Source organism: Drosophila willistoni (genome assembly GCF_018902025.1).
Source record: "Drosophila willistoni isolate 14030-0811.24 chromosome 2R unlocalized genomic scaffold, UCI_dwil_1.1 Seg167, whole genome shotgun sequence".
In the NCBI taxonomy this organism is placed as follows: Eukaryota; Metazoa; Arthropoda; class Insecta; order Diptera; family Drosophilidae; genus Drosophila; species Drosophila willistoni.
Genome location: NW_025814050.1, coordinates 18634016 through 18651289, shown reverse-complemented (window position 1 = coordinate 18651289; position 17274 = coordinate 18634016). Strand labels below are relative to the sequence as shown.

The following is a 17274-nucleotide window of genomic DNA, read 5'->3' as shown; positions in this document are numbered from 1 at the left end:
TTAAACTAACAAAAAAAAACAGTCATGAAACTACAATTTCAAATACCTTTATCATACGTTTGAAATATCCATAAAATATATCGAATAATTACTTAATTGGTTCCAATATTTTGTAATATTTTTTTTTGTTCTGGGATGTATTTATAATTTTTATGTAGAAATTTAAAAGAAGATATTCAAAAAGGATATGCGATTGGCAGTTTAAAGATATAAACGAAAGATATAAACTTTCCTAGTGCTTAGAGTATACAGCTAGTCTACCAGTCTTCTACTGAGAATGAAAACCTTAAGTGGCTTTGTGTGTCAATACACAACGTTTCCTTATGTGTTTGGAATTGTTGGCTTAGAAATTGAAACCAATTGCTGCATTATTTATACCCAACTGAATGCTTATTCGCCTTTAGGAAGACAGAAACTAACGTTCTATTCGCATGTCAGAGACATTTTGATACTCCAAACTCTTTGAGATAACTTGCCACAGAATTTATTTAATGCATATTTTCTCAAGCTGTTCTTGTCTTGTCGCCTTTGGTTGCAACATCTTTTCACCATATGCTTGTCTTTCGCATGTTTTTTAGAACAGAAATTCAATTTTGCTGTCATTTTTGTTTTTCCTCTCAATAACTTGGTATGCATTTACTTACATATGTATATACATACATACATACTTTTGTTTTTGCCGCATGCCTGCATATCAAAGGGGCACAACCGAATGGCTGTCTGTTTGGACCTGTCGGCTCTGTCTGTCTGTCTGTCTCTCTGGCTGTCTGTATGTCTGTTTTGCTCTAGATATTTTCATGGTCCCAAAACCCAATGATGACGTGCAGTTATTTTATTGCTGTACAAATCTCATATACCACAACAACGTGATGTTATATAGTTTATAAAAAACAAAAACAACAAAAAATCACATATTCAAATCTCACTAAAAATAGCAAGGAAAATGGCACAAAATCAAATGAAATTTTATATAGAATAACTATGAAATCAAAATGAACAAACAATAGCAGGCAACACACACACACACACACTCACGCACACACATACACACTTATGCACAAATTCTCAACTAAATTATAATGTCTCCTCACGTTCCTTGCCTTCCACTTTTAGAATGTTCTTAAAATTCTCTTGTTTATTTTCTGTGCGTGCAAAAATATATAAATTTTATCTAAACTTATTTATGATGCAGAAATAGAAAACTAAAATTATTGCGAAATAGTTGCCCATCACTTAGTTCTTCAACATGAAGATGTTGTGTGTCTGTTTGTTTGTTAAGAGAACTAATGAAGTTGTATAAAATAAAATGGGAGATTATTATTGAAATAAATATGACCATTTGCCATAATATGATTCTATTTTCAATTCTTTTATGCTATGGACCAGTTAGTTTGTGCTACGATTGAAAAAAGTCTTGACTTTGCAGTAAAGTTTTTATTTTAATCATTAAAAGCCAACAAAAAATCCAAATTAATCTGGAAAATCTATTCGGAAGCTAAAATCTTCAAATATTCAGTAATTAAGCAGAAGATTCTAGAAAAAAGTTGATGTAGTTGATTCCCACGCTTAAGTAAACAGAAATTATACTCGTCTGCTTAATTTACTTATAATTCGCAACTGCTTAAAGCGCACAAACTGAAAGACTCTTTAAAGAATTAACTATTAGAAGAGACTTTATGATTATATAAGAAACAATCCGTTTTATCCAAAAAAGAATTTATAAAGTAAATCTGAACTATATTTTTATTGACCCTTTGTGTCTTGCAATATGACAAAATTGTTGGTGTAAAAATTCTCGGCCAGGTGAGACTGAGAGGTGTCAATGCATTGTCATTTCATGCTACCACCTTCGGCGGTCTGAATGTATGGCAATGGTTCTTGACCCTGTTGTTGATGCAATGGTTGAGCGTAAGTCGTATTGGGTTGCTGATAATTTGGAGTCTCATAACCTTCGTGTTCTTGGTGTTCTTGCTCTTGGTAATTATGCTCTAGAGGGGATTCAGGATGTTGTTGTTGTTGTGGTTGTTGTTCCGGCTGATGTTCCCGTTGCTGTGGTACACTTTCCATTGACTGTTTCGGCATCTGCATAGCTTGGCCCGCTGCTGGCTTGGTGATGGGTAGGGAAATGGGTTTGGGCTCTGGCACTTCAATGACTACCGCTTTTGCCTGCTCCTCTAGCATAGGTTGAGGTTTCTTGAGCAGAAAACGAGTATGAGGATATTGTTTAGTCTCCAATTCTAAGCGATCAATTAGCCAACCGCCTTGACGATTATTCGAGGCCCAAAAAAAAACAGTACCCTTGTCCTTGGTACCATGTACTGTCACCTGAAATTGTGCCCTATGCGCATCGCATGTATTCCTCATGTTGGATAGACTAAAACCCGATTCTTTGATGGGTTCACCCAGCAATCCTACAGCTCCCTTATGTTGCCTTAATGTTTGTATGGCCAATTTATAGTAATCCGAATTACGTACACGATCCTGTAGCCTCCAGTTCATATACAAAACCGTCGAAAGTGATAGAAAGGCACCACATAAGGATATCTGGCCCAACATACGTTTCGTTGGCAAGGCTAAGCGCACATTTATGGTCGGCATTGTGGCACACGAAAAAGGCAAGAAGTTAGAAAGAGGTCACTGTAAAACTGAGAATTTTTTGACTTGCAAGAAATTTTGTGTGTGTGTTTTTTTTTATTTTTTTGTTTTTTAGGTCTTGTTTAGTTCAGATTTAGTTTAATAATGTGACAGATTATTTAAATTTGATGTTGTGAATACAGAAGACTTGTTGTTGTTCAGGTGGGCAAAACAATCATTCAACTAGACAAAACTTTATCCATTGTGGAAGTCAGGCCACGATAGGCTAGGCCAGGCGTCGCCTTTTGCTAATTGCAGTAAAGCGATGGCTACTTTTTTTTTGCTTCTTCTTTTTCTTGTTGGCTTGCTTGGCCAACTTATAAATTGCCTTTGCGGTAGACCCCTCTTTCGGTGTATTTCCAAGTATTCGACTTGACTGCCGCCGTTCGTACAATTTTGGAGCCACCGCCCGAAAGGCGTAGACAACAACAGCAAACCACTGTTGGCCAAAAGCATCCAGAACCAAGAACAAAAAAGCAAAAAAAAAAAAAAAAAAAGAAAAACAAAAAGAGGCACAAAACGTAAAACTCGTTTCTATAGCTGTACATAGTTTTCGTTTTGTTTGTGGGCCAAACAAGCGGCGCCATTAATGACAGCCTCCAACAGTGACCCATCCAGTGGACAGGCCATGGCATTCATTGTGAGCCAGCAATGTGGCCAGTATCGTCTCATACCTTTTGCCAGAAAAACTAACTTAAATGTGTCTATACATCGTCTATACTGCAATTCGATACAGATCTCTGAACAATAAAATTGCACTAAAATTAAAACCAATTTGCTACACACACACACTAGATACATTTTTGTCTTCATTATTGGTTTGAGTAGTTAGTTTTATCACTGGAAAACAGATAAATCTTGCGGCAATTTGCTTTGAATCTGTCAGTATATATATTAAATCTAATTTTTAAAGCAAATTTTTAAACAAACACAGCTAATTGTTTTTTTTTTAGGACAGTTTACTCAGAATATTCTGAGCCATAATACAGCTTTCCAACCCTTTAAATAAATCCAAGCAACAAATAAGGGTTAATAGTAGTAAAGTGCGAGAAAATCTGAACTTTTCGGGCAATTAAATAATCCTAGCCCTCATATTCGTCTCTAATAAGAAGAATCTCCATCAATAAACTTCTTTATCAATAAGATTGGTAAAAGTCGAATTTGTCTCTAACTTGTACCTCTATGTATTATCTTAATATTTCTATTTAAGAGGATAAAGTCCTAGCACTCTTTGAAAGAGCACCCTGTATTGGTTTTATCTTTATATAGAATATCATGAAAATTGAACAGAATATATATATCTGAGATTAATATCATTGCAAATATGCAAACATCTTCAAACTTTATGTTTGTGAGAATTCTGTTTCACTTATTGATTAAAGTTGTGTGAACTTGTTGAAGAAATCTGTATATACTGTTTTATTTACCAACAAAGTGCTTGCTACTGAATATGGTTATAATTAAGGTAAAAACTTTGAACTGGAAAAAAAATTTCCACATGAATTAAAACAGAAATTCCCACCACTCTTTTTTTTTTTTTGTTTTATGGTATGTGAATTTTTTTGTTTAACATATTCACGCTATCTACCTTAATCTTTGTCCATCAACTGTCAAGTAGGCGGCAATTTGGTCAACACCTCCGCAATTTTAATTTTCTTTTCATCTCCTTCTCCTGCCTTTTTTTGTCTTCTCTCTTGGGTGTTTTTTTTTTGATTGTCTTTCCTTTTTCCTTTTTTTGCATAATTACCAACGAGCAGCAGCAGTGGCACCAGAAGCGGCAAGTATTTAGTAGGTGCTTGGGTGTAGGAGATTTTCTCTTACAATTGGATTTGGCCATGACCATAAAAAGTAATACCCTACCCTCCTCCTCCTCCTCCTCCTTCTCTATCTGTAGTTGCCATCATCTCTATATCTCCATCATCGTCGCTGGCAGCTTTTATCGCTTCATTTTAGGCGTTGCCTACTCACGACGTGCGTGGTAATTAAATTCGTGATGTGCTTTTTTCTTTCTAACTTTTCTTGTTTTGGAATTATTGTTTAAGATATTATTAAAAAGATAAAAACAAAAATATACCAAGATACCATATAAGCAGAGTTTTCTTGGAAATTAAATAGCCAGAAAGGTGCTCGCTTTACCTTTTTGTGGCTGTTGTTGTTGGCGTTGCCGCTGCTGCAGCTGCTACTGTTGCCTTTGTGTGTGTTACCTTGAAAGTTCAAAAGTTCAGACAGACCGGGAGTCAAGACAAGGAAATCGACCAACAAGTAACAAAAAGTCAAAAGCAATTAAGCGTTCACAACACAACAAACCAAAAAAAAAAAACAAAAAAAATATAAGCAAAGAGTAAGAAGAGCCGACCAACTGGGCAACTTTTGTTTGCACAATTAAATTTCTGTACAGCAAAAAAACAAAGAAATAAAGAAACAAAACTACCGACCTGAGATTATTTAGCCTAATATGACGAAGTTTTTATACACTTTTGCAATTCGTTTATTATCCTGCAAGAGACAAATTTTGACCTCGTTTTGAATATAACAATAAATTCCTGAATTAGAGGTCTATTGCATATCCTTTTTTAAGGCGTAAGACAAGCGTCAGAAGACTTATTAATTTTAGTCAAGAAATCTGATCGAGGCTTTACTATGAAAACAAGGATTAACATTAAACTATTAATAAAGTTTGCTCATTCAAATATATTTTTGTATATACCTTTTTGTTTGTATAGAGTATTGAAAAACAAAAGGCAGAGAAAACAAAAACAATACGAAATATTTGTAAAGGTCGCTACTGCTATTGCCTTTTGTTTGCCTAGACATTTGCAATTAGTTGCAACAAATTGACGGCAATGATTTTTATTTTCATTTGGGCTTGTTGTTTTTGTCATTTTCTTTTATCAGTAAATACATACTTAAATACTTATGTAAGTGGGTGTGTGTGTGTATGTGTGTGTGTGTACCACTTATATAACAATTATGCATATTAAATAATTTTTGACTTGGTTTTTCTTATTTCTTGTTTTTGCGTGTACTTTGCAGGGATTCCATTTGAAATGAACAAAACTTTTTTTTTGTTTTCAGTGCGGAAGCCATGTTTTTCTGACTAAACTGAAGTCGTTTAAGTAAACCGAAATGGTAATGGCAGGAAGTGAGGGTAAATTTTGTGTGTGTGTGTGTTAAGCCCAAAATAAATAAATTTTAAATTAAATGAAAACACAATGGCGAAATTCATTTAATTTTTATCCACTGATTTTTATGATGCAATATTAAATAGTTAAATTTTTAATTGAAAATATTATTGCTAAAGGGATTACACCTTTTTTTGTAGATATTTTGTAGGAGTTTAAAAAAAAACGTATGAATGTTTCGTATTCGATTGGAGTTTCCTTCAGTCTGATGTTATTTATATAGATTTTTTTCCCCCAATTTAAATGTTTTCGATCAATTTCTATGCCCTCCAAAAATGTTGTTATTTAAATAGGTTTGCAAATTAAATTAAAATTTAATTGAACGCAGATTTTCATAACAATCAAAATATAAAAAGTAAAATAAACATTAGAAAAAATATTTTGTTAAAAATTTATTATACTTTTTATAATATATCAACTATTTCCACTATAACTAACAATAAGTCCTCAAATTGGGAAATAAATGTGTAGAAGATACTTTTGCACAGCTGCCAAAATTCAAAAATCGATTGAAATTTACTTCAAATTTGAACAAAAGACGAAATTTGTATACAAAATCTGCTGACAACATGGCAAAACATTTTTAATTGCAATAATTACAATGCTTTATCAGGCAAAATCAACAACCAAAACAAAAACAAAAAAAAAAAGGGTGCAAGAATACAAAAAGAGATGTGTTGGATATATGTATAAGGAATTTCCATGGCATGTGCTAAAAGCCAAAGTATAAAAAACGAAGCATGGCAAATCTTAAAGTCATGCCAAAGAGAAATCTGAGCAAATGAAGTAAAGGTGTCAAGAACTTTATTGACAGGCCTCAAGCTGCTGGCAGGCAAATAAAAACCTTAAACAGCGGAGGAGACACAGCCAACAACAACAAGCGCAACACACAGAACACAGCACAGCACAGCAAAAAGCAAGAAGGCAAATAAGACAAAACAAACCTGAAACGTGACAGACAAAGATGAAAATCCAACAACATAAGAACAAAACAACAAAATGTAAGTATTCTTTTTTTTTTTGCATTGACAAATGAGCTACGTGAAAGTTTTGTTTAGCTGACAGCCATTCCCCTCTCCCAGCAGCCAAGCCCAGTGACAATCGAAAAGTTTTGCCTATAGTCCCAGTTTTGATTTGAACTGGTCAAAGACTCTTGTGATCCATTCGTGTTGATGATGCTCTAGAAAATCGAAACCAAGCAATTAACACTTATTGAGATCAAAGTCAAGTGAATCGAATGCAATGCAATGCAATTACAATTGCAAGTAAAGTAAAGTAAAGCTCAAAACTAGTTTAAACACAACAGACAACTAGTCATTCGTTTCATATGTGGGCACACAGTTGAAGTAATACTTACTTACCATAAATAAACAAACATAGAGAAAGAGAGAGAGAGGGAGAGAGAGGTCGACATAGATACTTTTCGAAGTCACTGTCATTGACAAGTAAATAGAGCAAAAGCAAACTAGAAAAATAGACGAAGCGACATGAGAATCCACAAAGTATAATTAATGGGCTACTGCCATTTTGTATTGACATCTTTTTTGATGGGCTAGATCTTTAAATTTTCAATACTCTTTAATAATCTTAAAACTATGGCTTTTGGAAACTTTAAAAGAATATGTCAATGAATTTAAAAAGAAGCTGAACAAGTTCTTAGCAAGAAATGAAACCAGTTATCGATAGACAATTTTCCTTAAAGAAAAGTCGATTAAGGATGATTTTCAATTTATGTAAATTTCTTAAATTTAAATGCCATTATGCGGTTACTTTTTTAATGAATTTTCTTAATTGATTTCTGCATTTCTAGAGCATTTCGCGTTTGCCGTAAATCGGTATTTATTCCCCTACTCTCTTATCTGTTGGGTAACATCTGTCGCACATTGGTTTTTCAGAACAGAAACTCATTTGCAACATAAAACTCTGGCAATGGCAGTGACAAGTGAACCGCTTCGAATTGGAAAAGGGGGAAACGGGGAATGGAGAATGGAAGAAGACGAGCAATAGAGTAAATGTGATGAGAAAAGAGAGAGATGGGAAACAGGGGCACATAAAGGAATGGTAATAACTGCCATGGCCAGCAAAGAGACTTTAGACTCAATCTCCAATCCGCATAACAGTTGCAGCAGTTGCAGTTGCACCAAAACGGAGGGGCAAAAAAAGAACAAAATGAGAAGAAAACGTGTGCCACAAAATGTCACTCTCATTTATATGAACGAATGAACCGAACGAACGAATGAACGAACATTGCGAACGATAATGGCCAGCAAGTGGAAAAAGCACGGCTATAAAGTTTAGAGGGGGTAAGTTGCATCTACTGACTGACTGACTAACTGACTGACTGACTACGGAGTGAGTGAGTGAATGAATGTCAACGCCAAATGCTAATTAAGGTTAATGAAAATGACAATACAAGATGGCAAAAATGAAATGGAAAAAATTAATGATGATTAACGTGGAGGACATTCAACCGTCTAAAATTATAACCGAAACTATAAAACTTGCTTGTTTGCTCCTGTCTTTTATATTTTTATTCTTGCCTGTCAAACTGTCGGCGCCCAAAGTTCTTCTTATTTCTTTATTTTTTGCTCACGCACTGACAGAATAAGTCCTCTTCTGCCTGCCTGTCTGTCTGTCTGTCTTCTTCTGTGTCTCCAATCATAAATCAAAGCGGCGCGGCATTGTCAGTGGCAAAGTTCCCAGCTGAATGAGTCATTTCTACATTTTGTGCTATTATTACACATACAAACATATGGGGCAAAACCCACACACACGCACACACTTGAGCCTTTGAAGTTCTTTCCCCACAGTCTTTTCCCACTTGTGTCTGCCTGGCCGCAATCAAATATTGCTATGACTAATTAAAACTCGGTCAGGTTGACTACTTAAACGGCCCATTTAAATCAATTAAATGCTTGAGATGCAAACTCAAATGCAAAGCAATTGCCAACTCACCTGTTTCAATTAAACGGCTTGTTTCTGAAAATAACAGATGGAAATAAATAGGTTATTATCCAAAAATAAATGAGAACTCAGAAAATTATTGAACGAAATGAATTTGCTAAATATATTTTTAATAATTGGAATTTTTATTGGAAAATAAGAACTTTACTAACTTTGCTAAAGCCGTTTGAGGCTTAAACTTAACTAGTTTGTATATTAAAAGGTATGAAAGTCAAGGAAAATCGAGGAAAGGTGTTCCTAGAAAAACTTGATGAAGAAAAAAAAAATGCTGTTGATAAAGTAATGATGAAGGACAATCCAAACTATTGAAAACTTTCTTGGCTTTTATATTTGTTTATTCAGTTTTTATGTGTTTAGTTTAGCTTTGCAATTTGTTTAAGCACTTTTTATACAAATGGATCAGGACTATTGCAACTTTTCCATTTGCCAAGTAATAAGGACGTACATACGTTTAGCGTAACGATTCATTTCACTAAAGAACTGTTGGACTCACATCACTACATAAGTAAAATTTTCACTCTTTACCTTAAGTTAGTGACATTAAGTAGGGGATTTCCCCAACAGCATTTTGCTTTCTGCTCTTAAGTACACAATAACTGCCACACCCACATGCCCTTTCCAGAATCCATCTATTAGAACCCCCACACCCAGTTCAACCTTGTGTCACACTCCCAGCAAAATCTTATTATTCAGCGTTATTGCTCTTGACCCAACACCCTCAGGCCCCAGTAGATTCCAGATTCCGGATCCCCTTCCATTCATCCATTTCAAACACACATACACACACATACATACATATATAGTACGCAACAGCAGTAGCCCACCAAACAAATGACTTTGTTTGCTTTGCCAGGCACATGGCCTGCTTTGCCCTGCCCCACCCCGCCCTGCCATGCCCCCACCACCTTCTCTACATCATTCGCCCAGCCAAACCCACTTGAAAAGTCAAGTGGCAAACGCCAACTGCCTGAGCCTTGACTAAGCCATTGATGGAGAGAACAAGAATGAGTAAGAGAGACACAGAGATGTAGGGGATTTCAGTAGGACCAAAGTCGAGCAAAAATACTCATACTCTCATGAATGAATGAAATTGCTGCACAATTTAAAAACTTCCGCATCGAACAGCAACAACAAAACAAGCGAGAACCAGCAAAAATAATGCGCCCCCATCTGTCGTCAAGTCGCTGCTACTAGCGAAAAAAAAAACCTGCACAACCGTTGACATTTTTATTTCGATTTTCTTTGCCCCTTTTTGCCGCCCCCACCACCTCTGCTGCATTTTGGTGTAGTTTTTGCCTTAAATATATTCTATACCCTAGACTTAAGATGGTATGCTAAAAATAAGATATACTTACAGCATCCGTTAGTCCATCTAAACATAATTTATATGCAGAAGGAGGATTAGTGAAATAAAATGATCATAAGACATTCAGACTAAGATGTCTTACTGAAACTACGAATTGTTATTTCCGCTCAAAAGAAATGCTACCAGGACAAACGGGAAAGACAAAATAGAGAACGTCTTGAAGTGATGACTCTCAGATTTTCAAAACAGAAATTTACAATCTATCATTTCAAAAATGCAGAAGAAATCGTTTATAATGTCCGAATTAGTGAATGCACTTTCCAGTGTGGGTTAAGGTTTTTTAGTATTTGTCTACTATATCAGCTGATTTCATATATAATTAATGTCCAATATTTACGAAAAACAAAGACCAGTATGATCGATATGAAATAGATATCAAAGACTGTTCATAATTCTCATTCCAACTGAACTAGTTAAAAATCAAAAACAGGATAAGTCTTCTGATTCAATTAAGTACTGAAAATCAGAATGGGAATAATTTTTCTGCAAAATCAAAATAATATTAGTTTTCGCCAAAATCTAACAATATTATAGGGTACACACAAAATCGATACAACGCGCATATCACGTAGTTTTTAGGGGCTGAATGCGGATGTGTTTAGTATGCGCTTTATTTATATTGACAGGCCAAAAGAAAATGGTCTTTTCCTTTTAGAATTTAGTTGGACAGCAGTGGGTTATAAGATGTTGACGGGAAATAAATAGGATTATTGTTAAAGATAAGTTTCAACATTTCACATATTTAAAGAAGAAAATTCTAGAATATTTCTGTTTGCTTTAGACCAACCATCCAACCAACATGAGTAGAAATTCTTACTTTGCTCTTATAGAGAAACTCTTACATTTTTTATCCTTCTTCTGCGTTGGCTCCCTTTTTGCTGTTCTCTGTGTGTGTGTGTGTGAGTGTGAGTAGGTAACAAAGCCAGCAAAAGCCGTAGTCGGCGTGTGAGTGTGTCCTGTGGGCATCGTTTATGCAGTAGCTGCAGTAGCATCAGCCCCAGCATCACCATCAGAAGGAGCCACTCATCTTGCATTCGTCGCTTTACTTTTTCTTTACTTTGCTTTGCTCTTCTCTCTCTCTATGCAGCTGCATTAATTTTTGAATAGCGCAAATGCTGCTAAAATACTAAAATAGTAAGTACTTGCATATTGAAGTTGTCACTGTGGATATCTCAGATTTTTAGCTTCTGTTGTACACGTAGTGAAGCGCAAAGTAAAATGGAATTATTAAAGAAAGTGAAAATTAAATTGACATAGAAACCAGAGGGCCGGGGCTAACTTCGACCGCGTCAAAGTTTGAATACCCTCGCAACTTTTATGGTAACTCTTTTCTTACCTATAGCCATCAAAGTGAAAAAACGTTCAAGCTAAAAAGGCTAATGTTTGCGAAAACAATCTTAGCATAGGAATAAACTAAGATATTGATCAAAGTCACTGTTTTCCACCGATCGTTCCTATGGGAGCTATATGATATAGTAACCCGATCTTTATCAAATTCGGCACAGTCATTAACAGATATATTAAACTAACAAATGTTTAATTTGAAAGCAATCGCGTCAAAAGTGACGAAGTTATTGACAAAAGTCACTGTTTTCGAAAGATCGTTCCTATGGGAGCTATATGATATAGTCACCCGATCTTGATCAAATTTGGCACAGTCGTTTATATGTGTAATTAACTCACCAATATTAAATTTCATGACAACAGCTCAGAAAATAACGAAGTTATTGAGAAAAGTCACTGTTCGTGACTTTGCGGTTTGTATGGGAGCTATATGATATAGTGATCCGATCCGGCTGAATCCGAGATATACAACGCCTGCAGTATATACAAGCCTACATGCAAAATTTCAGCTCTGTAGCTCTTACGGTCTAGGAGGAGTTTGCGTTGATCCAGACGGACGGACAGACGGACAGACGGACGGACGGACGGACGGACGGACGGACGGACATGGCTATATGAACTCGTCTCGTCATGCTGATCAAGAATATATATACTTTATATAGTCGGAAATGCTTCCTTCTATGAGTTGCACACTTCTGACCAAAATTAATATACCCTTTTTGCAAGTGTATAAAAAGACGAAAAGAGCAAAAAGGGAGGATTAGGAAATGCAATTGCTTTAAAGCACATACTTTAAAGTATTAGTTGGTGATTCGTACAATTCCAATTCAGCATAAATTTTATCTAACCATTTTTAAATGGGTTCAGTTTTGAAATAGAAACTTTTTGACAAATTTTCAACATCAAACATAAAACTGAAACCAACTTTAATTTAACTTTTTGTGCATTTACCATCACCGCACATCATCAATCACATTACTAAAGCCAAAGTAAAATATTTTCATATATTTTTCAAAGCTCCCACAACTGATGACATATACTTATGGTTTTTTTCAAAAGAAGTCAACGACTTAGTGATACCCTTTAGCAAGATGGTTTTGTTTCTAGAAAAATGTTACACATATTATTAAAGTTTGATAGAAATGAACCTCATGACTTATCATTCAATTTAATAACTCTGAAGATGTTTAAGCAAAAGGTCCTATCTTTCTTTTCTTTTTATATCTTTGATATCAATCACTTTTTATATATAATATTCAAATCTGTAATTACCTGTCGGGAAACAATAATTTTCCACTGTCTAAGATGCACTTACAACTTATTACTATAGGGTATGAAAATCGTAAACTTTTTAGAACTGCATTTTATTTGTATTCCACATGGAATGCACTCGAATACAGCAAAACACTTTTGAAAAAAAATGCCAAAAACTTTCTCTCATATATGCAATGCACATACATAACTCTGCTTCGTTTTCTCTTTTACTTTCGCCTCCCTCTACATATGGGAAAAGACAACTGCCAAAATGCCAACTGCTTTTAATACTCAAAAAGCAAAAAGGACGAAAGCAGCAAAAAAAAAAAATGCAACAGCCTTCAAACCGAATTCCAATGCAGTTCCGGAGCACACAGAGGAGAAGAGCTCATTAAATATTTAAAACTCATGTACCGCCAAAACACGTACTAAAGAATGGCACGGAGTGGATGGGCAAGGAGAGAAAAAAAAAAACAAACCGAAAAAGCGCCAAGTAAAGCAAAGTAAAAAGTTTGTAAAGGAACTTTTTTGTTGTTTTTTCCTGCAGGGGGGAGAGAGGGCAAAAGTCTGGCATGGAATTTGAAGCCAAACGAAAAAACCAGCAAACAGCAGCCTCAAGGACTTAACCAAGATAGGGGCGTGGCTGTTTATAAATGAGTTCCGTGTATACACACAAGCACATACACACACACACACGTACAATCAAAAGATGCAAGAAAATATATATGTATGTATATATATGTGGGTGTATTTTATTTACAATTTAATTAGGCCTAAACTAAATTAATGGCCACGGCATTTGTGAAAAGAGGTTTTCTTCTTTGTTTCTCTTCGTCTAAATTTTTCCACAAAAATTGCTCAATGCCTAACACAGGGGGAAACGGAAGCAACGATATACAGAATTTGCCTGTTTGGCCAAGGAAGTGCACGAGCTCCTCGTTTCTGTCTGTCTCTTCCTCTTTGCTTGCGTGTGTGTGTATGTGTGTGGGTGTGAGTGAACACAGGAAGTGCTCATTGAAAGTTTATTCTCGGTGGGCGTTGTGTCATGTTAACCAAAACTCTTTGCCGCCTTTGCCTGTGTGTGCCTGTGTGTGTGTGTGTGGGTAGCTAGATGTATGGGTGTGTGCAAAAAAATTTGTCATGTTCTCAAAAAAGTATGCTACAATTTGTGCCAACAAGGGTTTAGAGTTGCCTTGGCAGTTATATAGGTAGAAAAAGGTTGAAAAGGTAACCACTATAAGGCAACTAAGCAAGTGTGAGAACAGAATCATGTGCAACATAAATGCGTAGAACTTTCGAAAAATTTTCCATGCCAAAACTTTTGAAGGGATCAAAAAAGTTTCCTGACTAATAAAGTCGATTTGTCATACGTAAGTAGGTGTACATGTAGTTTTAAATGTTAGAAATTTATATATAGCTAAAGATTTCATATGTGTATCTAATCATTTGTTACCTCCCTTGAACAGGAGAGAATTGTCTTGTAGCAAACAGGAAGAAGGACTTCTGCCATCTGTCATATTTTATGTTCTACTCCTTATTAGCATTAATAATTTAAACATTTCATCTGTGTATGGGAAACTAGGCAAAATAATAGGTTCACATTGCATTTGTAATAAGTAACTAATATGTGGCATTTTGATAAATCAAATATTTATCTTCTTTGGCAAATTAATTAGACTTGAATGAGTTTTCTCATTGGCAAAATCAATTTATATATTTTTATTATTATTTAGAGGAAAGCAGACTATTTAAATTTTTGACCAATACAAAACTAGCTGCCGAGGCTTTTGGCTTCCCTATTTGTAAAATACTATAATATTACTTTTAATTAGAAATTAAAACAGAGTTTAGAGATTAAATACTTCAGAAGAAAATTTATCATAAATTATTACTTAATGTTATTTACCATTTTCTTGCCAAGTTTAAAAAGTTGTTTTTATTATAATTATAATTTCCGCTTCTTATTATTTTCCTTGCCATAAAAACTGAGCTAACTGGGTCAACAATAATTTTGTTTTAAAATATATGTTTTTCAAATTTATCAAATTTAAAAAGCAAAAACAAATCGGGAATTCATTGAAATTATTGATAAATTGGCTATCTTTTCCTCATGTTTTATATTTAGTGGATTGATTGATCCTTTACCAGCTAAAATTTATATTTTAGTTTGCCTAAAAATTTAATAGTTTCGCATAATTCTATCACACATCATTGATGAGATGATTTTATGCAAATGGTTCAATCAGGCATATTGCATTAGCAATTGCATCTTTTATGGAAACAAAATAATTTCAATTGCATTAAGTACATTACATTGCACACACACACACACATACAGGTATATTCACATGTTCCTCTACGTGTGTATCAGTGTGTAAGCGCGTATGTGTTTATATAGCATAAAATTGCATAATTATTAATAAACATTTATTGGCATTTAAATGGCGTCAATGAAGCGTTATCAAGTGCCTCCCTTTTCCAGCATAGACACAACCTTGAATATTATAGAAGGGCAGGCAGATGTCAGTAAGTTGGGGTTGGGTTGGTCCGTATTTCTTTTTTTTTTTTTTGTTTTGTCGAGTGGGCGTCTGTTTTCCCCTTTTGTGAAATTTAACGTTAATCATACGCCATGTGTGTGCGTGCATCTGAAAGTAATTTGCCATGTTTCCTGAAGCATGATGTGTGAAAAGAAAGCCGGAAGCGCGTAAAAAAAAGCACAAATTCGAAGGCTTAAGATTTCTTTTTATTGTTGTATTTAGAAATGGCTAATGATGCTACCAGATGTTAACTTTATGCTTAAAGATAAACTCTTTTAAATGAGTACAATTAAATAGTCATTTTGTAGTCATTTGACTGCTTGCAATTATGTTAGAAGCCTCGAAATTGTAATTTAAATTAATTTTCGGATTATCAAATTGAAATAATAAAATGTTAATTAATTTTTGGCATATAAATTCAATTAATTGATACAAGAACAAGGACTAGAGAAAAAAGGGACCAATATGGTTTATGTTGGGTTCGAAATTTTTCTACCCTCATGAATATTGTTGGTTTACTTATTGACTGTTTAAATGATTTAGAACTATTGTTTATAAATAATTGCTTTCTCTTTTAGCCAAAGCCAGCCTTACTCTCTTTCTCTTTCATACAATTTTAATGTTTTTTAAAGCTTTTTTGTTTGTAAACTTAAAAAGCCATTGAAATTATTTTAATTAAAAGTCAATTTAATTATAATTTCAATTTACGACCCACATGACAGGCCCAACTAGGGACAAAGAGACAAAAAGAAGGCGGAGAAAGAGTGAGAGAGAAAAGTTATAATTTATGGTCTGGGTAATTAAACTAAAAATGATAATTGCATAAATTTTTGGGCCTAGGAAAACAGAAAATGACAGGCATAAATCCAAAAACCAAATAGTCAACGGGGTCACCACATATAAGATAAATTAAAGGACAAACATGAAAGAAGGAGAAAGAGAGAAAAACTATCTGACGCACACACATCCATGTGTTGTGTGTGTGGACAATGTGTTTTGACAGTTTTTTTTGGGAGGGGGGATATTGAGGTTGCGTATTTGTCTTTCTGTCCAGAGGCATTTCATTTCATTTTATTTAGTTTAGTTTTGCCTTCATTCCGTTTCTGTGTTTTGTACAAATATTCAACAAGAAATTACATGAATATTTCAAGTTGTCACATAGGAGAAGCTAGCCAGAAGCAAACAAAGTGTAGATGTCATGTCTGTACACGAAATTAGACTTCAAATTTATGGGACTTTAATTGCATTGCGCTTTAATTAACAGACGATCCAAAAAACTTATATCATGAACTTTATTATAAGAAAAACTTTAAAAAAAATTCTAAAAAATTAATAGATTTAATTCTTAAAATGTTAAAATCTCTTGAATCTTTAAGATGAATAAATATTTAACTTCTCACATTTAAAATGTGAAAATCTATTGAATCCATTAGATGAATAAATATTTTACCCACCAAGTTTCTCACATGTTAAATGTCAAAATCTTTTGCTTTATTTAGATATAAATAAATATTTAACTCACCAAGTTTCACAATCATTTTTTGATTTCTAATCAGAGTTGTCCTCTTCAAAGGGTCTCTCCTCTATGAAATTTAGCTCATTACTTTTACATCCATCAATTTCATTCAGTGACATTGGGCAAAGCCTATACCCAAATCATATTACACACAGATACCCATAAAATATATATAAATATGTATAAATGGCCTACCTTTTCTAGACTATTACCCACCCAATCTCGTTCCATCTCAGTTCATATTTTCTAATCAAAACCCCTTAGAAGCATTTACCTCAACACCTTTTTTTTGTATGTTTTCTTTTCTTTCACCTGATATAGGTTTATTTATTTCCTTGTAGTTTACGAGGGACACGACAAAAAAAAAGGAGGAAAGAAAAAGGGACACGTTAAAGGAAATTGGAGAAAATAAACTTTAAGGATTTACACATGATTACACATGAATTTATTTCCCTCGCACTCAGTTGCTTACCTACT

General features: G+C 34.3%; 2 protein-coding genes across 4 annotated transcripts in view; both read right to left on the bottom strand.

Moving 5' to 3' along the window:
* LOC6642361 (beta-1,4-glucuronyltransferase 1) overlaps positions 1–17274 on the bottom strand; it is a 77620-nt gene that overhangs the window by 27780 nt on the left and 32566 nt on the right. For 2 of the 3 annotated variants that reach the window (XM_047010532.1, XM_002065348.4), the window contains exon 3: positions 8772–8795. The exons of the other annotated variant lie outside the window; for it this stretch is intronic. The gene's annotated coding sequence lies outside the window, so the exon portion shown is untranslated. The remainder of the gene's footprint in view (positions 1–8771; positions 8796–17274) is intronic. 3 annotated transcript variants of the gene reach the window in all.
* LOC6642360 (mastermind-like protein 2) lies at positions 1726–2740 on the bottom strand. The gene has a single exon (XM_002065347.4). The coding sequence runs from the start codon at positions 2596–2598 to the stop codon at positions 1831–1833; it is 768 nt and encodes a 255-aa protein (XP_002065383.1). The 5' UTR covers positions 2599–2740; the 3' UTR covers positions 1726–1830.

Coding starts and splice junctions, on each gene's coding strand:
- LOC6642360 (XM_002065347.4), bottom strand. CDS start 2,598: ATGCCGACCATAAATGTGCGCTTAGCCTTGCCAACGAAACGTATGTTG.